General features: G+C 39.3%; 1 protein-coding gene across 4 annotated transcripts in view; it reads right to left on the reverse strand.

The window, feature by feature from the left end:
• Nucleotides 1-24,204, reverse strand: part of atxn7l1 (ataxin 7-like 1) — a 41,551-nt gene that overhangs the window by 15,481 nt on the left and 1,866 nt on the right. For 3 of the 4 annotated variants that reach the window (XM_057854954.1, XM_057854953.1, XM_057854955.1), the window contains 4 exons: nt 12,811-12,915; nt 12,030-12,132; nt 8,384-8,564; nt 7,935-8,314 (listed from right to left, as the gene is read on the reverse strand). In XM_057854954.1, coding sequence (XP_057710937.1) covers nt 7,935-8,314; nt 8,384-8,564; nt 12,030-12,132; nt 12,811-12,915 — 769 coding nt within the window. Of the gene's footprint in view, nt 1-7,934; nt 8,315-8,383; nt 8,565-12,029; nt 12,137-12,810; nt 12,916-24,204 lie in introns of all 4 variants that reach the window. The other variant, XM_057854956.1, reaches the window with a different exon arrangement.

Consider the following 24,204-nt stretch of genomic DNA (forward strand, 5'->3'; position numbering starts at 1 on the left):
ACTTGAAAATATTAGAAAGGCCTGTAATTTTCAACATGGGTAAACCTCAACCATGAGAGACACAATGTGGGGGGGGGGGGGAAAAACAACCGAAAATCACAATGTTTGATTTTTAAAGAATGTATTAGCAAATCATGGTGAAAAATAAGTATTTGGTTAATACCAAAAGTTCATCTCAATACTTTGTTATGTACCCTTTGTTGGCAATAACCAGGGCCGCCCCAGCCTATACGCAGACTATGCAGCTGCTTAGGGCCCCTGACCACTAGGGGACAATCTGGCAATTGTTTAATTTATATTCCATTTTGTTAACTACAGTTTGCTTTATTTGACTTTTGTGAGTTTTCATACTTGATTACAAGCTTAAAAAATTCTTTCCTCTTTTAGAAAAAGGTTTGGCGTTATCTTCTGTAAGTACTGACAATCATTTGGGGTGAGAAGTTTGAAGAATGCAGTGCAACAAAATATGATTAATATACAAAATATTGACATATAGGTTGGATTGCATATATGGGTTTCACAGTACACTGTGACGAAATGGTGGCCCAAAAATATGGGCCCCTTGGCATTATTTTGCTTAGGGCCCCCAAATGGCCTGCAATAACGGAGGCCAAACGTTTTCTGTAACTCTTCACAAGCTTTTCACACACTGTTGCTGGTATTTTGGCCCATTCCTCCATGCAGATCTCTAGAGCAGTGATGTTATGGGGCTGTCGTTAGGCAACACAGACTTTCAACTCCCTCCTCAGATTTTCTATGGGGTTGAGATCTGGAGACTGGCTAGGCCACTCCAGTACCTTGAAATGCTTCTTACGAAGCCACGCCTTTGTTGCCCTGGCTGTGTGTTTGGGATCATTTTCATGCTGAAAGACCCAGCCACATCTCATCTTCAATGCCCTTGCTGATGAAAGGAGATTTTCACTCAAAATGTCTCGATACATGGCCCCATTCATTCTTTCCTTGACACGGATCAGTCGTCCGGGTCCCTTTGCAGAAAAACAGCCCCAAAGCATGATGTTTCCACCTCCATGCTTCACAGTGGGTATGGTGCAATTCAGTATTCTTTCTCCTCCAAACAGGAGAACCTGTGTTTCTACTAAAAAGTTCGATTTTAGTTTCATCTGACCATAACACATTCCAGTCCTCTTCTGGATCATCCAAATGCTCTCTAGCGAACCGCAGACGGGCCTGGGCGTGTACTTTCTTCAGCAGGGGGACACGTCTGGCAGTACAGGATTTGAGTCCCTGGCGGCGCATTGTGTTACTGATAGTAGCCTTTGTTACGATGGTCCCAGCTCTCTGTAGGTGATTCACTAGGTCCCCCCGTGTGGTTCTGGGATTTTTGCTCACCGTTCTTGTTATCATTTTGACGCCACGGGGTGAGGAGGGAGTTGAAAGTCCATGTTGCCCAACGACAGCCCCAAAACATCACTGCTCAAAAGGAGATCTGCATGGAGGAATGGGCCAAAATACCAGCAACAGTGTGTGAAAAGATTGTGAAGAGTTACAGAAAATGTTTGGCCTCTGTTATTGCCAACAAAGGGTATATAACAAAGTATTGAGATGAAATTTTGGTATTGACCAAATACTTATTTTCCACCATGATTGGCAAATAAATTCTTTAAAAATCAACCAATGTGATTTTCTGTTTTTTTTCCCACATTCTGTTGCTCATGGTTGAGGCTTACACATGTTGACAATTACAGGCCTCTCTAATATTTTCAAGTGGGAGAACTTGCACAATTAGACTAAATACTTATTTGCCCCACTGTAAGGACCAAAAGACTTTGCAAAGAGTACGGCTTGTGTTAAAAATGACCCCAACCATTTTATTTATTATTTGGTTGTATGTGAATTGTTCGCCCATTTTTGTAGTTGTTTTTGTGTAAATAAAGTTAAAATAAAAGTTGCTCAGTGCAAAATAACCCCACACCATTGCAAAAGAGCTAATACTGCCTGCAGCAAAAATAAAAACTGTTCCCCTTTCCAATTAAACTGTCGTCTTTGTTCTATTAATTTTTATTTTTTTCAGTCTAATATTGTCCTCGTGAGTTAATATGCTAATCAATTTGAATTTATGATTATTCATTGATTTTATTAGATTTTATTTTTCAGTATCAAACGGTTTCGGGTCGGCCTTCACATTTGGTCCGGCCCCCTGAACATTTTTTTTTTTTTTTTTACTTGTGTTATTTATTTCCTGGCTTTTTCTGTGAAGACCACAGACAGGGTTATTATCTATTTAATTAATAGTGTTATTATTATGTTATATTATATTAGTGCTGCGACGATTAATCGATTAACTCGAGTATTCCATTAGAAAAAAATATTCGAATTAAATTTTGTTGCTCCGAGTATTTGTTTAATTAAAGTGGCGTTGTAATGGTTAATTTTGAAAGTGTTTGCATATAGTTTTATTGTTTTTTTGGTGGATACACTGCCCTCTGGTCTGCCCTTTTTCACATGGCTGAATCCAACTGTTCCCTGTTAAGACCAATGTAAGATATGTTTTTGTTTGAGCTAATGTTGTTTAATGCATTCATAATTTAGTTTAGAGGTATATTTAGCCGTTTTTTTAGCTGGAATATGTGTCCAAGCATTTTATAGCATCTAGGCTAACGGATTTTTCTATGTAAGTTAGCCAATTGTTCTTTTGTTGTACATAGATCCTCATTTAGAAAAAAAAAATCATAGTTTGAGGCTCAGCTCAGGTATTTTAATTTTTCATGTTCCTTAACCGATTACTCGATTATTCGAACTAACTAGTCTATCGATTAATCGACTACTAAAATATTCGATAGCTGCAGCCCTATATTATATTATATTATGCTTCGAGTATTCGTTTAATTAAAGTGGCGCTGTAATGGTTAATTTTGAAAGCGTTTGCATATAGTTTTATTGATTTTTGGTGATTTTTTCACTGCCCTCTGGTTTGCCCCTTTTCACATGGCTGAATCCAACTGCTCCCTGTTAAGAATAACGTAAGATAAGTTTTTGTTTGAGCTAATGTTGTTTAATGCATTCATAATTTAGTTTAGAGGTATATTTAGCCGTGTTTTGCAGGAATATGTGTCTGAACCATTTGTTCAGAGGACTGTTAAAAAAAAAAAAAAAAAACTTTAGCATTTTATAGCATCTAAGCTAGCGGACTTTTTCTATGTAAGTTAGCCAAATGTTCTTTTGTTGTACATATTCTCATAAAAAAAATTTAAAAAAAATCATATTGTTTGAGGCTCAACTCAGGTATTTTAATTTTTCATGTTCCTTAACCGATTACTCGATTATTCGAACTAACTAGTCTATCGATTAATCGACTAAAATATTTGATAGCTGCAGCCCTATATTATATTATTTTATATTATAATACAGTATGATATATTTAGGGCTATCAAAATTATCGCGTTAACGGGCGGTAATTAATTTTTTAAATTAATCAAGTTAAAATATTTGACGCAATTAACGCACATGGCCCGCCCAGACAGATTTAAATGGCAGTACAGCCACTTGCCCACTTGTTAATTGTCTTTTATGGAGTTTTGCTGCCCTCTGCTGGCGCTTGGGTGCGACTGATTTTATAGGCTTCAGCACCCATGAGCATTGTGTAATTATTGACATCAACAATGGCGGGCAACCAGTTTATTTTTTGATTGAAATTTTTACAAATCTTATTAAAACGAAAACATTAAGAGGGGTTTTAATATACAATTTCTATAACTTGTACTAACATTTATCTTTAAAGAACTACAAGTCTTTCTATCCATGGATCGCTTGTACAGAATGTTGATAATGTTAATGCAATCTTGTTGATTTATTGTTATAATAAACAAATACAGTCCCTATGTACCGTATGTTGAATGTATATATCCATCTTGTGTCTTCTTTCCATTCCAACAATAATTTACAGAAAAATATGGCATATTTTATAGATGGTTTGAATTGCGATTAATTGCGATTAATTACAATTAATTTTTAAGCTGTAATTAACTCGATTAAAATTTTTAATCGTTTGACAGCCCTAATTATACTATTTTGTATTATTTTTATTTTATTTACTTATGTTCCGTGAGGAATCCAGAAAGGGTTATTTGATTGTGGCTTTCTGAAAAACAACTAAATTTTTACATTTAGGCACTCCTGCAATCGTCACACTTTTTCTGTTACAAACTGACGGCGGCCGCTCATCAGAGAAGCGAAGAGTTATGTGGCCCTCACAGGAAAAAGTTTGGGGACCCCTGCTTTATTGTAAGTTGATCTAAATTAGTTTTTCTTTAATATTAAAAAGAACGCAATGTTATGCAGAGGTGTACTTATAATAATATATACAAATGATACTACAGTATATTCACAGTGGCGGCAGAGAGTTGGGGGGGCGCGGAACGTTTACGTCTTCCTAAAATAATTGAGAAGCACTGCTTTAAAGGAATAGTAGTAAACATTAGTAATCTGGTGGGGAAAGAAAGATGCGACAGTAGAGGGAGTGATAAAGTGTTGAACATAGGAAGGAAATTCTCACTCTGCTCATCACGGCCATCTTGTCTACAGCCAAACATTCAAACTGGACAATCTCCAAAGGTTACTCAGGTAAGAATGAGTGTGTGTGAATTTATCTAGCGTGTTTTTGCACAGTTGCAGGAATTCCTCTCTCAAGTTGGACTAGACAGAATGATGGTTTCAAATTAACTCATTGGCTGTTCTTGACGGAAATAAAAAATTCACATCGACTTACTTCGGCATATTACCACTTAAAACACCAAAACTAAGGAAATTAATCAACAGCATTCTTACTGTTCCAACGGCTTTAATGTTATTTCATGAATGGACTTACTTACTGCCAGTGGCGGCAATATAGTGGGATGAAAAAGTTTCTGAACCTTTTGGAATTTCTCACATTTCTGCATAAAACCACCATCAAACGTGATCTTTGTCAAAATCACACAGAGGAAAAAACAGTGCTTTAACTAAAACATTTATAGGGTTTCATATTTGAATGAGGATAACATGCAAACTTTGACAGAATGTGGAGAAATTAGTAGTTATCTGATTGGCAAAAATCACACAGATGAAAGAACAGTGTCTGCTTTAACTAAAACCACCCAAAAAAATTATAGGTTCTCATATTTTAATGAAGATAGTGCGCAAACAATGACAGAAGGGGCGGGAAATAAGTGAACCATCACGCTTATAATTTTGTGCCCCCATCCCTTTGGGAGCAATAGCTTCAACCAGACGCTTCCTGTAGCTGCATCTGGCGTCTGGCACATTGATCAGGACTAATCTTGGCCAATTTTTCCCTACAAAACTGCTACAGTTCAGCAAGATTCCTGAGATGTCTGGCATGAATCATTGTCTTTAGGTCTTGCCACAGCATCTCAATAGGGTTCAAGTCTGCACTTTGACTTGGCCACTCCAGAACGTGTATTTTGTTCTTCTGAAACCTTTCTGAAATTAATTTACTTCTGTGTTTTGGATCATTGTCTTGTTGCATTATCCATCCTGTCTGACAGACAGCCTCAGGTTTTCCTGCAAAACATCCCGCAAAACCTTTGAATTCATTCTTCTATTAATGATTCCAAGTTGTCCAGGCCCTGAGGCAGCAAAACGACCCCAAATCATGATGCTCCCTCCACCATGCTTCATGGTGGGGATGAGGTCTTGATGTTGGTGAGCTGTTCATTTTCCTCCACACATCACGTTGCGTGTTACTCCCAAACCAACTTTGGTTTCATCAGTCAACAAAATAATTTGCCAAAACTTCCTCGGAGTGTCCAAGTGCCTTTTCGCGAACATTAAACGAGCAACAATGGGGTTCTTTTAGACCACAGTGGCTTCCTCTGTGGAGTCCTCCCATGAACACCATTCTTAGCCATAGTTTTACATATAATTGATCTGTGCAGAGATATATTGGACTGTGCCAGTGATTTCTATTAGTCTTTAGCAGACACTCTAGGGTTCTTTTTTACCTCTGACTATTCTGCGCTGAACTTGCAACAGTGCCAAACTCCTCATTTGTAGACAACTTGTCTGACTGTTGACTGATGAACATCAAGACTTTCAGAGATGGTTTTGTATACTTTCCCAGCTTTATACAAATCAACAATCCTTGATCGCAGGTCTTCAGACAGCTCTTTTGACCGAGCCATGATGCACATCAGACAATGCTTCTCATCAAGACACTTCTTACCAGGTGTGTGTTTTATAGTGGGCAGGGCAGCTTTAAACCACTCATTAGTGATTGGGCACACGCCCGACTTATGTTTGGTAAAAATTTGTTTCAATTGCTCTTTAAGTCTCCTAAGGCAGAGGGTTTACTTCCTTAATTTTAGTGCTGCAACGATTAATCGATTAACTCGAGTATTCGATGAGAAAAAAAGATTCGAATTTAATTAAACGAAAACTCGAAGCAGCAAAATTTAAGTGGTGTTGTAATGGTTTATTTTGAAAGTGTTTGCATTTTACTTTTATTGATTTGGGTGGATACACTGCCCTCTATTCTGCCTCATTTCACATGGCTGAATCCAGCAGCTCCATGTTAAGACCAACATAAGCCAAGTTTTTGTATGAGCTAATGTTTTTTTTAATGGGGGGGGGGGGGGGTCTGAACCATTTGTTAAGAACATTGAGAAAAAAAAAAAAAAAAAAAAAGGTTAGCGTTTTATAGCATTTAAGCTAGCGGACTTTTGCTATGTAAATTAGCCATTGTTATTTTGTTGTACACAGATCCTAATTTATTTTTTTATACCGTTTGAGGTTCAGCTCAGGTATTTAAATTTTTCATGTTCCTTTTCCGATTACTCGATTATTCGAACTAACAAGTTCATCGATTAATCGACGACTAAAATAATCGATAGTTGCACCCCTACTTATTTTTCCCTGTTCTGTCGTTGCTTGCATGCTATCCTGATTAAAATATGAAAACCTGTAAATGCTTGAGTTTAGGTAAAAGCACTGTTTTTTCATCTGTGAGATTTTGACAAAGATCAGATCACATTTGATGGTGATTTTATGCAGAATAGTGAGAAATTCCAAAAGGTTCAGCTACTTTTTCATACCACTGTAGATGTTAAATCCATGTGAAGGATTCATCAGTGATTGGGCACACACCTGACATAAAATGTTTGGTAAAAATGGATTTTAATTGCTCTTTAAATCTCCTAAGGCAGGGGTTTACTTATTTTTAGTGCTGCAACGATTAATCGATTAACTCAAGTATTCGATATTAGAAAAAAAGATTCAAATTTAATTAAACGAATACTCGAAGCAGCAAAATTTAAGTGGTGTTGTAATGGTTTATTTTGAAAGTGTTTGCATTTAGTTTTATTGATTTGGGTGGATACACTGCCCTCTATTCTGCCTCATTTCACATGGCTGAATCCAGCAGCTCCATGTTAAGACCAACATAAGCCAAGTTTTTGTATGAGCTAATGTTTTTTTTTTTTTTAATGGGGTGGGGGGTGTCTGAACCATTTGTTAAGAACATTGTAAAAAAAAAAAAATGTTAGCGTTTTATAGCATTTAAGCTAGCGGACTTTTGCTATGTAAGTTAGCGATTGTTATTTTGTTGTACACAGATCCTAATTTATTTATTTTTTTAATACTGTTTGAGGTTCAGCTGAGGCATTTAAATTTTTCATGTTCCTTATCCGATTACTCAATTATTCGAACTAACTTGTTCATCAATTAATCAACTACTAAACTACTACTACCCCGTTCTGTCATGGTTTGCATGCTATCCTGATTAAAATATGAAAACCTGTAAATGCTTGAGTTTAAGTGAAAGCACTGTTTTTTCATCTGTGTGATTTTGACAAAGATCAGATCACATTTGATAGTGATTTCATGCAGAATAGTGAGAAATTCCAAAAGGTTCAGCTACTTTTTCATACTACTGTAGATGTTAAATCCATGTGAAGGAGTTGATATGAAATATTACTAACCTGAGAGTCTGTTGTGTGACCTGAAAGAAGCCTTGGTGCCATTTTGATTCTTCTTTTCAGGTGACGATGACAACAGCTGATAGGCCGGCCGGGGAACATGAGAAGGCGCGGGTGAGGGGGATGGCGATGGCGACGCCCGCTTGTCGAGAGGTGAGCGCGCCGGGCTGGGGCGGCCGTCCAGGGACGAAGGGGACGCGGAAGCGCATGGGGTGGACGGCCCGCCGTTGCCTCGACCGTTTGGAAGTTTTTCGCTGGAGGGAGTGGGTTTAAGTGGGGATGACGAAGGGGAAGACGACAAGGCGGCGAAGCGGACTTGTGAGGTCGAGTTGGCTCGGCTGAGGCAGGGCATCTTCTCCAAGCTCACAACAGGAAGAGAAACACTGGAGGGAATGAGAGGAGGCGTTCTCATGAAGTGCGAAAAAAGAGGGGGTTGAGTTTATATAGCACACCGTGGCTTGCTCCGAGCCCCCTTTGGAGGGTAGACGGCGAGCGGCGCTTTGCTGAAACGCGAGTGAGGATAGTCTTTGGGGATCCGAAAGGCATCCCCGGGACTGCTTGCCACTGCGGGCACTTTGGCCTTCATGAGGACCACAGGGCTCCTTGAAGGCACGGGGGAGCTGTGGCGCTTCTCTGGAACGAGACAAAAGCTGCATTTTTTACACAGAAAAATGATGAAAATTGAGATATACTTGTTATTTTCAATGTTCTTGGTGTCAAGTCCCCTAAACCCATTCAGTGGCAACTCGCAACAGCCATTATTTATAAATTTATTTGGAGCCAGAGCTGATCAGAGCATTCAAGGGAACGGATACAGACAACCCAGTCCCTGACAAAAGTCTTGTCGTTTATCCATTTTGGAGAAACAATTGCTAATAACCTGAATTTAATTATTCATTTGGTTTCAGAAATGGCTCATATGAAAGCTAAGACCCTCCCAAATGATGTTGAAATGTACAAAAACATATTTGTTTCACTGAAAAAAGATTATTTAATGAAGACATAAATGTCAAATTTTGGCAAGACAAAAGTTTTGTCGCCGACAGAAAGTAGTATGAAAATTGAACAAAAAATGTACTTTAAATACAAAAATATGTTACATAACATAAGCGAATTAAGTAGTGGTGCTGTGAGATCCAAATTTAATATTTTGTATGACTTCCAAGGGCTTCGGCAAGGGTTCATACAAATTATTGATGAAGTCATCAGGAACATCAAAGAAAGCAGTCTTGCATGCCTCCCAGAGTTCATCAACATTCTTGGGTTTCGTCTTCCATGCTTCCTCTTTCATCCTACCCCAGACATGCTCAATGATGTTCATTTCTGGACTGGGCTGGCCAGTCCTGGAGGATCTTGATCTTCTTTGCCTTGAGGAACTTTGCGGTAGAGATTGAAGTATGCAATGGAGCACCATCCTGCTGCAGAATTTGTCCCTTTTTATGGTTAGGAATGTGGGAGGCAGCTAAGATTTGTTGATATTTCAGACTATTTATGTTGCCTTCCACCCTGCAGATCTCTCGCACACACCCATACCGGATGTAACCCAAGACCATGATTTTGCCACCACCAAACTTCACTGTTTTCTGAGTGAATCTCAGATCCTTGCAGGCTCCAGTAGGTCTCCTGCAATATTTGCGGCGACTGTGGTGTAATGCAATGGAAGATTCATCTGAAAAATCCACCTTTGGTAACAAAACAGTGAAGTTTGGTGGTGGCAAAATATAGGTCTGAAATATCAACAAATCTTAGCTGCCTCTTACATTCCTAACCATAAAAAGGGACAAATTCTGCAGCAGGATGTTGCTCCATCGCATACTTCAATCTCTACCTGAAAGTTCCTCAAGGCCCTAAAAGATCAAGATCCTCCAGGACTGGCTAGCCCAGTCCAGAAATGAACATCATTGAGTATGTCTGGGGTAGGATGAAAGAGGAAGCATGGAAGACGAAACCCAAGAATGTTGATGAACTCTGGGAGGCATGCAAGACTGCTTTCTTTGATGATCCTGATGACTTCATCAATAAACTGTATGAATCCTTGCCGAAGCCCATGGAAGTCTTACAAAATATCGAATTTGGATCTCACAGCACCACTACTTAATTCGCTTATGTTATGTAACACATTTTTGTATTTGAAGTACATTTTTTGTTCAATTTTCACACTACTTTCTGTAGGCGATAAAACTTTTGTCTTCCCAAAACTTGACCTAAATGTCTTCATTAAATGATCAATCTTTTTTCAGTGAAACAAATATATGTTTGTACATTCAACATCATTTGGGAGGGTCTTAGCTTTCATATGAGCCATTTCTGAAACCAATTGAATCATTAAAAGTCAGGTTATTAGTAGGGCTGTCAAAATTAACGCGTTAACAGGCGGTAATTAATTTTTTTAATGAATCACATTAAAATATTTGACGCAATTAACGCACATGCCCTGCTCAGATTAAAATGACAGCAATGTAATGTCCGCTTGTTACTTGTTTTTTTTTGTGTTTGGCGCCCCCTGCTGGTGCTTGGGTCCAAATGATTTTATTTTACAATGAGTGCGCAAGGTGTAATCATTGACATCAACAATGGCAAGCTACTAGTTTATTTTTTCATTGAAAATGTTACAAATTTTAATAAAACAAAACATCAAGAGAGGTTTTAATATAAAATTTCTATAACTTCTAACATTTATCTTTTAAGAACTACAAGTCTTTCTATCCATGGATCACTTTAAGAGAATGTTAATCATGTTAATGCTAGGTTTGTTCCGATCATGTTTTTTTGCTCCCGATCTGATCCCGATCGTTTTAGTTTTGAGTATCTGCTGATCCTGATATTTCCCAATCCGATTGCTTTTTTTTTGCTCCCGATTCAATTCCAATCATGCCCGATAATTTTTCCCGATCATATAGATTTTGGCAATGCATTAAGAAAAAAATGACTAAAACTCGGACGAATATATACATTCAACATACAGTACATAAGTACTGTATTTGTTTATTATGACAATAAATCCTCAAGATGGCATTTACATTATTAACATTCTTTCTGTGAGAGGGATCCACGGATAGAAAGACTTGTAATTCTTAAATTATAAATGTGACTTTGTATATTGTGACTAAATATTGCCATCTAGTGCAGGTGTCCCCAACCTATTCCACAAAGGCCTACTGTGGGTGCAGGATTTCATTCCTACCATACAAGGTGACAACACTTTTTCCCCAATCTGGTGTTTTACAAGTGCAATCAGTTGATTGCAGTCAGGTGTGGCTTGTTTTAGCAGAAGCCTCATTGGTTCAACTGTCTCTGCTGGATCGGCTGGAACAAAAACCAGGCCCCACGGTGGGCCTTGAGGACTGGATTGGAGACCCCTGATCTAGTGTATTTGTTGAGCTTTCAGTCAATGATACTGTAGCCATTTAACTGTTCTGCCCAAATGCATTATGGGAAGTGCAACCATTACTGTGCGTAGTGGCACCAATTGATATATCTTCTCTGCGTTGGGAAGTAACATAGGGTGTCAAGGAAAAGATCAACAACTACCGTTCTTCCCCACATTGCTTCCCACAATATTTCTAATTGTTGAGAGAGGGATTTTAAGGCTTTAGCCAATTAAAAAGAGGCTCCAAAGACTGCCAAAATTCTCTCTACTCATTTTACGCTGCCTGTTAGCTCTATATACAGGTAAAACGGCGCCATTATAGATTGAACGCGACAATGCGTGAGTGAGTCGTGCAGCGCATGCGTTAATTGCATTAAATATTTTAACGTGATTGGTTTAAAAAAAAAATTACTTACCGCCGTTTACGCGATAAATTTGATAGCCCTACTTTGAGCCAAAACTAAAGACTCTGGATGAATGTGAGACATTTTGTGACGTTAAATACAATTAGAAAACGATATAATAAAAATATATATATATATATTTTAAAAAAGGCATGTCCGATATTTTTTGCCGATTCCGATACTTTGAAAATGACGTGATCGGACCCGATCGATCGGGATGCCATCTTTAGTTATTAGCAATTGTTTCTACAAAATGGATAACCGACAAGACTTTTGTCAGGGACTGTAGGGAAGGGGAATAAATGAGGAGGAGCTCACACTTACGGTTCTTGCTATGCATGTTGTTGTGGGAGCAAAGTGGGGAAAGGATGGAGGGGGATTGTGGTCCAGGATTCTTGCACTCTCTCACTGGGAAATTAAACACCAACTACCTATATGAATGGACACAAGAGGAAACGAGCAGAGGAAAAGAAAAACACACGCTCAGGAAAAATACAAAGACAGACGCTGAGATGTCTTCATTCATATCAGTCTTGCAGGACATCTTTACATGATTAATTACACGTGCGTGTGTGTGGATGGCAGGTGAGTAAATAGACGACAGGAAGCGGAGCAGCTGTATTCAAAGTAGCAGTATCAAAGTCCACGTTCGCAGGTATGCAGCTACTGCGGAGTCAGTGACACGAACAGATTATTTCGCACATCAAGCTATTTTAGCATTAGTGCGCGTGTGTAAAAATGACCAGATGAATTGTTCTTTCAATCCTAGTCGCGCTGGTCCAGTAGTGGTGGGGAACTCAATGTACTGATTTACAATAGATGGACTGCTGCCCAGGCAAGGTCGCTAAGCCTCACTCAACTACAAGGGCAACGTTGCTGCTATGAGTTTCCTTTCCTCAGTGTGTGTTTCTATGTAATGCATATATGACCTCAAAGTAGAGGTCAATTATGAAAGCAGACGCCATGATGTAAAGTGTACACTAACGCAAGGCCGGCATAAAGACGAACACAGGGTCACAACATAAGGGATGAGTGTCAATCCCCTTAAATCATTCTCTGTCATTGACGGCGACGGACGTCCAGTCAATGAGATTTTGCATCTTACCGTAGTGCGTGAGGAAGGCCTGAGGAGTGACCACCTGATTGCAGACATGGCAGACAATGAGATGAAAGTCCTCCAGCATTGGAAACAGATGGCGGTGGAGCATCCCTAAAGAGGACAGCGACATTAGAAAAATCCGCCAAAGACATGAATGATGTTTTCAAATTTTTAGAATTAATCCACATTGTTTTTGCATCAACTCAATAGACATTATGCTGCTCATTTTCACTCATCCGCGGCCAGTGTCGTGAGAGTTAAAGAATTTATATTAAAAACATGCAATGATCGCTGCAAGCCCTCCAAAGCTAAAATGGATTGGATGGCTATTGCCATCAGTGACAATCAGTGAGTTAACTCTGCATTAATCATACAACCCTGAGCAAAAAGTATGGAATCACCAGTCTTGGACGAGCACGCACTCAGAAATTTTAGCATGTCGAACAAACTCGGATAAAAAGCTTGAAAAAATAATGAATTAGTTCAAAAGTGCAACTCTTTAGCATTCAGAATCACTAAAAGAAATGAATAAAAAACTTTGTGGTGGTCAGTAAATGTTGATTTTTATAGAGCAAGTGCAGGGAAATATATATGGAATCATTAGAAACAAACAAAGAAATAACAATCAAAATACATCTCTAGTATTTAGTAGCACCACCTCTGGCTTTTTTGCAGTCTCTGAGGCATGGACTTGATGCGCATTCTTCATCAATTTGGTCCCAACTCTCTTTGATTGCAGTTGCCAGATCATCCTTGCAGGTCGGAGCCTTGCTGTGGACTATTTTTTTTCCCTATTTCCACCACAGGTTATCAATAGGGTTGAGATCTGGGCTATTTGCAGGCCATGACACTGACTGGATGAGTCTTTCTCCAAGGAATGCTTTAACAGTTTTAGCTCTGTGGCATGATGCGTTGTCATCTTGAAAATGATTTCATTATCCCCTAACATATTTTCATTTATTGATGATTTAACCATATCATCAAGGACTGAGGGAATTTTGAGGTTTTCTTCAGGCAGTTATCTTTGTAAATCTCACTGGAACGGCACCAAACAAAAGTTCCAGCATCATCACCTTGTCCAATGCAGATTCTTGACTCATCACTGAAAACAACCTTCATCCAGTCATTCACAGTCCATGATTGCCTCTCCTTAGCCCATTGCGGTCTTGTTCTTTTCTGCTTAAGTGTCAATGACGTTTTACTTTTAGCTTTCCTGTATGAAAATCCCATTTCCTTTAGGCAATTTTGCACAGTTCTGTCACATACCTTGACTCCAGCTTCCTCCCATTTCTGAGTCTTTCTCCAAGGAATGCTTTAACACTTTTAGCTCTGTGGCATGATGCATTGTCATCTTGGCAAATGACGAACATAGTTTCAATTGAAGGGATAAGAAATCTGTCTAAAATTTCAATGTAAACTTGTGCATTTATTGAAGATTTAACCACAGCTATCTCCCCAGTGCCTTTGCCTGACATGCAGCCCCATATCATCAAGCACTGAGGGAGTTTGGGTGTCTTCTTCAGGCAGTCATCTTTGTAAATCTCACTGGAACAGCACCAAACAAAAGTTCCAGCATCATCACCTTGTCAATAGTCAAGAATGTGCATTGGACAACGTGATGATGCTGAAACTTTGGGTCCAGCCCTGTATCATCAAGGACTGAGGGAGTTTTGATGTCTTCTTCAGGCAGTCATCTTTGTAAATCTCACTGGAACAGCACCAAACCAAAGTTCCAGCATCATCACCTTGTCAAGAGTGACGAATCTGCATTGGACAAGGAGATGAAGCTGGACTGGTGATTCCTTGTCCAATGCAGATTTTTGACTCTTGACAAGGTGATGATGCTGGAACTTTTGTTTGGTGCTGTTCCAGTGAGATTTACAAAGATGACTGTGACGAATCTGCATTGGACAAGGAGATGAAGCTGGACTGGTGATTCCTTGTCCAATGCAGATTTTTGACTCTTGACAAGGTGATGATGCTGGAACTTTTGTTTGGTGCTGTTCCAGTGAGATTTACAAAGATGACTGCCTGAAGAAGATGTCAAAATTCCCTCAATCCTTCATGATATGGGGCTGGATGTCAAGCAAAGGCACTGGGGAGATAGCTGTGGTTAAATCTTCAATAAATGCACAAGTTTACATTGAAATTTTAGGCAGCTTTCTTATCCCTTCAATTGAAAATGTTTGTCATGAATCTGCATTGGACAAGGAATCACCAGTCCAGCTTCATCACTCCTACAAGGAAACACCAGTCCAGCTTCATCATCTTGTCCAATGCAGATTCTTGACTCTTGACAAACTCTTGTGTTTAGTGCTGTTCCAGTAAGATTTACAAAGATGACTGCCTCAAGAAGACATCAAAACTCCCTCTGTCCTTGATGATATGGGGCTGGACCCAAAGTTCCAGCATCATCACCTTGTCCAAAGCAGATTCTTGACTCTTGACAAGGTGATGATGCTTGAACTTTTGTTTGGTGCTGTTCCAGTGAGATTTACAAAGATGACTGCGTGAAGAAGACATCAAAATTCCCTCAATCCTTCATGATATGGGGCTGCCCTCAATCCTTCATGATATGGGGCTGCATGTCAGGCAAAAGCACTGGGGAGATGGCTACTTGCAGCCCATGACACTGACTGGATGAGTCTTTCTCCATGGAATGCTTAAACAGATTTACCTCTGTGGCATGATGCATTGTCATCTTGACAAATGACAAGTATATTTTCAATTGAAGGGATAGGAAATCTGTCTAAAATTTCAACGTAAACTTGTGCATTTATTGACGATTTAACCACAGCCATCTCCCTAGTGCCTTTGCCTGACATCCAACAGCCCCATATCATCAAGGACTTAGGGAATTTTGATGTCTTCTTCAGGCAGTCATCTTTGTAAATCTCACTGGAACAGCACCAAACAAAAGTTCTAGCATCATCACCTTGTCAAGAATCTGCATTGGACAAGGAATCACCAGTCCAGCTTCATCACCCCTACAAGGAATCACCAGCTTCATCACCCCTACAAGGAATCACCAGTCCAGCTTCATCACCTTGTCCAATGCAGATTCTTCAATCTTGACAAGGTGATGATGCTGGAACTTTTGTTTAGTGCTGTTCCAGAGAGATTTACAAAGATGACTGCCTGAAGAAGACATCAAAATTCCCTCAGTCCTTGATGATATGGGTCTGGACCCAAATTTCCAGCATCATCACCTTGTCCAATGCAGATTCTTGACAAGGTGATGATGCTTGAACTTTTGTTTGATGCTGTTCCAGTGAGATTTACAAAGATGACTGCCTGAAGAAGACATCAAAATTCCCTCAATCCTTCATGATATGGTGTTGCATGTCAGGCAAAAGCACTGGGGAGATTTTGATGAATTCTTCAGGCAGTCATCTTTGTAAATCTCACTGGATTTCTGCATTGGACAAGGTCCTTGTCCAATGCAGATTCTTGACTCTTGACAAGGGAATGATGCTGGAACTTTTGTTTGGTGCTGTTCCAGTGAGATTTACAAAGATGACTGCCTGAAGAATACAGCAAAACTCCCTCAGTCCTTGATGATATGGGGCTGGACCCAAAGTTCCTGCATCATCGCCTTGTCCAATGTTCTTGGCTATTGACAAGGTGATGATGCTGGAACTTGTGTTTGGTGCTATTCCAGTGAGATTTACAAAGTTGATTGCCTGAAGACATCAAAATTCCCTCAATCCTTCATGATATGGGGCTGCATGTCAGGCAAAAGCACTGGGGAGATGGCGACTTGCAGCCCATGACACTGACTGGATGAGTCTTTCTCCACTGAATGCTTTAACAGTTTTAGCTCTGTAGCATGATGCATTGTCATCTTGGAAAATGACAAACATTTTCAATTGAAGGGATAAGAAAGCTGCCTAAAATTTCAATGTAAACTTGTGCATTTATTGAAGATTTAACCACAGCTATCTACCCAGTGCCTTTGCTTGACATCCAGCCCCATATCATGAAGGATTGAGGGAATTTTGACATCTTCTTCAGGCAGTCATCTTTGTAAATCTCACTGGAACAGCACCAAACAAAAGTTCCAGCATCATCACCTTGTCAAGAGTCAAAAATCTGCATTGGACAAGGAATCACCAGTCCAGCTTCATCTCCTTGTCCAATGCAGATTTGTCACAGTCATCTTTGTAAATCTCACTGGAACAGCACCAAACAAAAGTTCCAGCATCATCACCTTGTCAAGAGTCAAAAATCTGCATTGGACAAGGAATCACCAGTCCAGCTTCATCTCCTTGTCCAATGCAGATTTGTCACAGTCATCTTTGTAAATCTCACTGGAACAGCACCAAACAAAAGTTCCAGCATCATCACCTTGTCAAGAGTCAAAAATCTGCATTGGACAAGGAATCACCAGTCCAGCTTCATCTCCTTGTCCAATGCAGATTCGTCACTCTTGACAAGGTGATGATGCTGGAACTTTTGTTTGGTGCTGTTCCAGTGAGATTTACAAAGATGACTGCCTGAAGAATACAGCAAAACTCCCTCAGTCCTTGATGATATGGGGCTGGACCCAAAGTTCCTGCATCATCGCCTTGTCCAATGCACATTCTTGGCTATTGACAAGGTGATGATGCTGGAACTTGTGTTTGGTGCTATTCCAGTGAGATTTACAAAGTTGATTGCCTGAAGACATCAAAATTCCCTCAATCCTTCATGATATGGGGCTGCATGTCAGGCAAAAGCACTGGGGAGATGGCGACTTGCAGCCCATGACACTGACTGGATGAGTCTTTCTCCACTGAATGCTTTAACAGTTTTAGCTCTGTAGCATGATGCATTGTCATCTTGGAAAATGACAAACATTTTCAATTGAAGGGATAAGAAAGCTGCCTAAAATTTCAATGTAAACTTGTGCATTTATTGAAGATTTAACCACAGCTATCTACCCAGTGCCTTTGCTTGACATCCAGCCCCATATCATGAAGGATTGAGGGAATTTTGACATCTTCTTCAGGCAGTCATCTTTGTAAATCTCACTGGAACAGCACCAAACAAAAGTTCCAGCATCATCACCTTGTCAAGAGTCAAAAATCTGCATTGGACAAGGAATCACCAGTCCAGCTTCATCTCCTTGTCCAATGCAGATTTGTCACAGTCATCTTTGTAAATCTCACTGGAACAGCACCAAACAAAAGTTCCAGCATCATCACCTTGTCAAGAGTCAAAAATCTGCATTGGACAAGGAATCACCAGTCCAGCTTCATCTCCTTGTCCAATGCAGATTTGTCACAGTCATCTTTGTAAATCTCACTGGAACAGCACCAAACAAAAGTTCCAGCATCATCACCTTGTCAAGAGTCAAAAATCTGCATTGGACAAGGAATCACCAGTCCAGCTTCATCTCCTTGTCCAATGCAGATTCGTCACTCTTGACAAGGTGATGATGCTGGAACTTTGGTTTGGTGCTGTTCCAGTGAGATTTACAAAGATGACTGCCTGAAGAAGACATCAAAACTCCCTCAGTCCTTGATGATACAGGGCTGGACCCAAAGTTTCAGCATCATCACGTTGTCCAATGCACATTCTTGACTATTGACAAGGTGATGATGCTGGAACTTGTGTTTGGTGCTATTCCAGTGAGATATACAAAGAAGACTGCCTGAAGAAGACATCAAAATTCCCTCAGTCCTTCATGATATGGGGCTGCATGTCAGGCAAAAGCACTGGTGAGATGGCTGTGGTTAAATCTTCAATAAATGCACATGTTTACATTGGAATTTTAGACAGATTTCTTATCCCTTCAATTGAAACTATGTTCGTCATTTGCCAAGATGACAATGCATCATGCTACAGACCTAAAACTGTTAAAGCATTCCTTGGAGAAAGACTCCCCCAGTCAATGGCATGGCCTGCAAATAGCCCAGATCTCAACCCTATTGATAACCTGTGGTGGAAATTGAAGAAAATGGTCCAAAGCAAGGCTCCGACCTGCAAGGATGATCTGGCAATTGCAATCAAAGAGAGTTGGCACCAAATTGATGAAGAATACTAATTAAGTCCATGCCTCAGAGACTGCAAGCTGTCATAAAAGCCAGAGGTGATGCTACTAAATACTAGAGATGTTTTGATTGTTATTTGTTTGTTTGTTTCTCATGATTCCATATATTCCATATATATATACTTACACTTGCTCTATAAAACTAACATTTACTGACCACCACAATGTATTTTATTCATTTCTTTTAGTGTTTCTGAATGCTAAGAGTTGCACTTTTGAACTAATTAATTATTTTTTTTCAAGCTTTTTATTAAAGTTTGATCTACATGATAAAATGTCTGAGTGAGAGCTCGTCCAAGACTGGTGATCCCATACTTTTTGTGAGGGGTTGTAGAACATGAGCTTTTCTGACAGTGTCCGTCGTGTTCAAATATGTGTCCCGCACGGCCAAGGAGGAGCTTGAATTAGAGTGGCGTGAAGGATGACAGAACGCAGCTTCCTGCCAAGCAAAACGCGAAATCTACAGCCCGGATTGGAGGGAGTCTCTCCAGCCAACTTACGCGCTTCTCATGCTGCCAAGGAGCTGACATGCAGGAAAAAGAACTCCAAAGTGGACTGAAGCATTCACTCACTGGATGCCAGATTTACTACAAGTTACAAGCAGTTCCTGTTGAACTGAGACAAAAACCAGCTGATTTGTTGCAGTCCAGCTTTGTGTCTAAAATTAATTTTACATTTCCAGAGCAAAATTATGTAAACTCTGTGAATGATTAGACATTTCGCCTTTCCGTTGAAATTATAAGACTTCAGTCATCAGTATCGCTAGCAGAGAAAAAAATCAGCAAGGACGAGGTTATTCAAGAAGAAACTCCTTTTGAAAGATTTTCTTGGTGCTTCAGCTGCTGCGATTACATTCATTGTGCTCACTTTATGGAGCTTGAGATATAAGTTTTCCTGAAAGTGGCCATCACAAATGATAGTGAGCGCCTGCTTGAACCACGATACAGCTGGGGAATACCATCCAAACATGCGCAAGGTGTGTTTTCCACACTGGCAGCTCCACTCTGGCTTTCCCCGAGGAAGATGAGTGACTGAGTGTATGGGGGTTGGTATTTGACCAGCCAATGTGAAGAGGTTTCTCGGCCGTGTACGTGTTTATAAGTGTGTGCGTGCACGGGGGCCGCGGCTCGGCAGTGATTTAACAGAGTGACGCGTTGCAACTGGGAGTATTAATACTCGCAGTGGTGTGAAGGAATTCCTTCAGTCATATGGACAAAAGGTTTTCAACAACACAGAGTATTAACTGTCAGATATACATTTGCTATAACAGTATCTTCTTAAGTGCAATAAAGTTGTTGAAAGCAAGAGCGTACAGTGTATCACAAAAGTGAGTACACCCTGCATTTCTGCAGACATTTAAGTACAGTATATCTTTTCATGGAACAACACTGAGAAAATGACATTTTGACACAATGAAAAGTAGGGTTGTTCCGATCATGTTTTTTGCTCCCGATTCAATTCCAATCATTCCTGATAATTTTTCCCGATCATATACATTTTGGCAATGCATTAAGAAAAAAATTAATAAAACTCGGACGAATATATACATTCAACATACAGTACATAAGTACTGTATTTGTTTATTATGACAATAAATCCTCAAGATGGCATTTACATTATTAACATTCTTTCTGTGAGCGGGCTCCACGGATAGAAAGACTTGTAATTCTTAAAGGATAAATGTGACTTTGTATATTGTGACTAAATATTGCCATCTAGTGTATTTGTTGAGCTTTCAGTAAATGATACTGTAGCCATTTAACTGTTCTGCCCAAATGCTTGATGGGAAGTGCAACCATGACTGTGCGTAGAGGTACCAATTGATATATCTTCTTGCGTTGGGAACTAACATAGGGTGTTAAAAAAAAGATCAATTACTACCTTTCTTGCCCACATTGCTTCCCACAATATTTCTAATAGTAGGGAGAGGGATTTTAAGGCTTTAGCCAATTAAAAAAAGGCTCCAAAGGCTGCCAAAATTCACTCTACTCATTTTACGCTGCCTTTTAGCTCTATATATAGGTAAAACGGCGCCATTACAGATTGAACGCGACAATGCGTGAGTGGGTCGTGCAGCGCATGCATTAAATATTTTAACGTGATAAATTTTTTTAAAAATTCATTACCGCCGTTCACGGGATAAATTTGATAACCCTACCTTAAGCCTAAACTAAAGACTCTGGATGAGTGTAACATATTATGTCTGTAACGTTAAATACAATTAGAAAACAATTTAATTTAAAAAAAAAATAATAATAAAAAAAGGCATGTCCGATATTTTTTTGCCGATTCCGATACTTTGAAAATGACGTGATCGGACCTGATCGATCGGCATATCGATAGGGACATCTCTACTAAGAACTAGAGCTGTCAAACGATTAAAATTTTTAATCGAGTTAATTACAGCTTAAAAGTTAATTAATCGTAATTAATCGCAATTCAAACCATCTATAAAATATGCCATATTTTTCTGTAAATTATTGTTGGAATGGAAAGGTAAGACACAAGACGGATATATACATTCAACATACGGTACATAAGTACTGTATTTGTTTACTATAACAATAAATTGCGTTAAATATTTTAACATGATAATTTTTTTTTTTAATTACCGCCGTTCACGGGATAAATTTGATAACCCTACCTTAAGCCCAGGGCCGGCCCAGCCTATACGCAGACTATGCAGCTGCTTAGGGCCCCTGACCACTTGGGGGCCCAGATAGTGCGCAATCTGGCAATTGTTTAATTTATATTATCTTTGTTTACGACAGTTTGCTTTATTTAACTTTTGTGAGTTTTGATCCTTGATTACAAGCTTAAAAAAATTCTTTCCTCTTTTAGAAAAAGGTTTGGCATTATCTACTGTAAGTACTGACAATCATTTGGGGTGAGAAGTTTGAAGAATGCAGTGCAACAAAATCTGATTAATATACAAAATATGGACATATAGGTTGGATTGCATGTATGGGTTTCACAGTACACTGTGACGAAATGGTAGGCCAAAAATATGGGCCCCTTGGCATTATTTTGCTTAGGGCCCCCAAATGGCCTGGGGCAGCTCTGCTTAAGCCTAAACTAAAGACTCTGGATGAGTGTAACATTATGTCTGTAACGTTAAATACAATTAGAAAACGATTTAATTAAAAAATATATATATTATATTTTTTTGCCGTTTCCGATTCTTTGAAAATGACGTGATCGGAAAGTAGTCTGCGTGCTGCTTATATCATTTATTTTCCCCTCAAAATATCTCAAAATATAGCCATTAAAATCTAAACCCCTGGCAACAAAAGTGAGTACACCCCTTGGAAACTACATCCCTAAATATCCAAATTGAGTACTGCTTGTCATTTTCCCTCCAAGATGTCATGTGACTCAGTGTTACTGGGTCCAGGTGTGCATAGCAGGCATGAAAATCACTCACCTTTCGTCGAAATTTGCTGTTTTGAAATCAAAAAGGGTGGCCTATGTGAATTGAGAAAAATTTTAAGGGGGTGGGGGGGTGTCGTAGTTCCATCTAACTAACTAACGACATGTTTTTTTTAAAGTTGTTAAGCCTGTCGCGATATGCAATGAGCCCATTTGTCGCAAGGAAAATAAAAATGAGGGCGATAACTTCCACAGAAACGTTTTATCACCGCTTGCATGTAGATGACATATGAGGGGCCGTTTACATGGTGACTCTCCGAGAATACGAAAAATTTCAAATTTGCATTTGCGTCTCCATTTGAACAATGTCGCAATTCCGCATGAAAACGATGTAGTATTTATGCCAGGCCCTAGGGGGCAGTGCAGATTTACAGGGCGACAGAGAATGATGCACTTTGACCCCACCAAGTTCCCTCAGTCCGGAAGAAAATGTGCCCGCCCACTCGAAGCAATGTCATTTTTCTTTTGTTCAAAAAGGCACAAAAATTGAAACGTTCAACATGTTTAATTTAAAGATATTATTAAAACAGTAAAATTAAATCCGACATTCCGCCATATTTGCTGTTTTAAATGTTTAGTAGCACCGCTGCGCACACTCAATGTGACGTGTATGAGTGCTGACGTTAACAGCGCGGTCTCGCGCCGCAGGAGCCTTTGATATGCATGCCAAGGAAGCCCCCCTCAACCCCCCGCAATCGGATTCTTCCACTTTGGAGGCAGGATTCAGAATTTTTCGTCTTCACCGACAACATATGCACGCAAGGCGAGTCCGCGACTCAGTCACTGCGTCTTTGTGTCACAGAGTAAACTGCCCCTGAGACTCCAGTTCATCTCACAGATGTTTATTGGTCATCAACACGCCGTAGAATTACAGTTCAGACATACAAAATAAGGAAACATGTATATTAAACACTGTAAACGTTGGCATTGCTACATTGAGACTAATGGGGGGAAAAAAGACAACCTACTTTAGCCTGCTATAAAACATTGGCAGTCTTCTCCAAAACACAAACTTGCGGTTAAAAGGTGACACCAATTAAAAATCGTTGGTTAACAGGATTTGCAAACGAAAAAAAATCTATGAGTGACACCACAAGCAATGACGAAAAGTCCTTTTTTCTCTGAGTGTAAAGCTGTTAGCGGTTTAGTGAACGTACTTCCGGTAAATATTTCAAAAATAAAAGCACGTCACGTTCATATAAATAACCATTTCTGGAGGTAATCCCACGTACTTCAGAATTAATACTCTAATATGTAAAGACTATAATACTACTGAATTCAGAGTCTACACCAAGAATAGCTTTAAAATGACACCCTTTTTGAAAAATATGATTGCCAATGAATATCATAATTATTTAAATACTATTATATATATAGAGGTATACTATAATAATAATGCTAGATATTTGTTCTTAAGAATTGTTTTGAATAATGTCGGAAAGGCGAAGTCAGTGTTCTGAATCTGTTTACATTCCATTCTTTCGCACTAGAAAATGCTATGAGCATTTGACCTCATTGTTTATGTGTGATTATTTATTGTTATTTACATGTTTATTTGTACTTTAATTTGAAAGAATTTAAGTGTTCCAAAATGTTTTTTGTGAATCAATAAGCGTCAACAAACATTTCATTGATAAATTAGTAAAAAAAAAAAAAAAAAAAATTTGTTGTTGTTGTTGTTTTATTAGTCGACTAATCCTAAAGTTAGTTCAATGGTCCCAGTTGAAGCCTGGGACCGTGTGCTTTGGTCAGATGAGACCATGACTGAGCTTTTTGGCAACAAACCCTCTAAGTGGGTCTGGCGTGCCACGAAAGATGCGCATGCTGAAAAGCACCTCATACCCACTGTGAAGTATGGGGGTGGGTCAGTGATGCTGTGGGGCTTTTTCGCTTCCAAATGGACCTGGGAACCTTGTTAGGGTGCACGGCATCATGAA

This window comes from Corythoichthys intestinalis, chromosome 13 (assembly GCF_030265065.1).
Source record: "Corythoichthys intestinalis isolate RoL2023-P3 chromosome 13, ASM3026506v1, whole genome shotgun sequence".
NCBI classification, from domain to species: Eukaryota; Metazoa; Chordata; class Actinopteri; order Syngnathiformes; family Syngnathidae; genus Corythoichthys; species Corythoichthys intestinalis.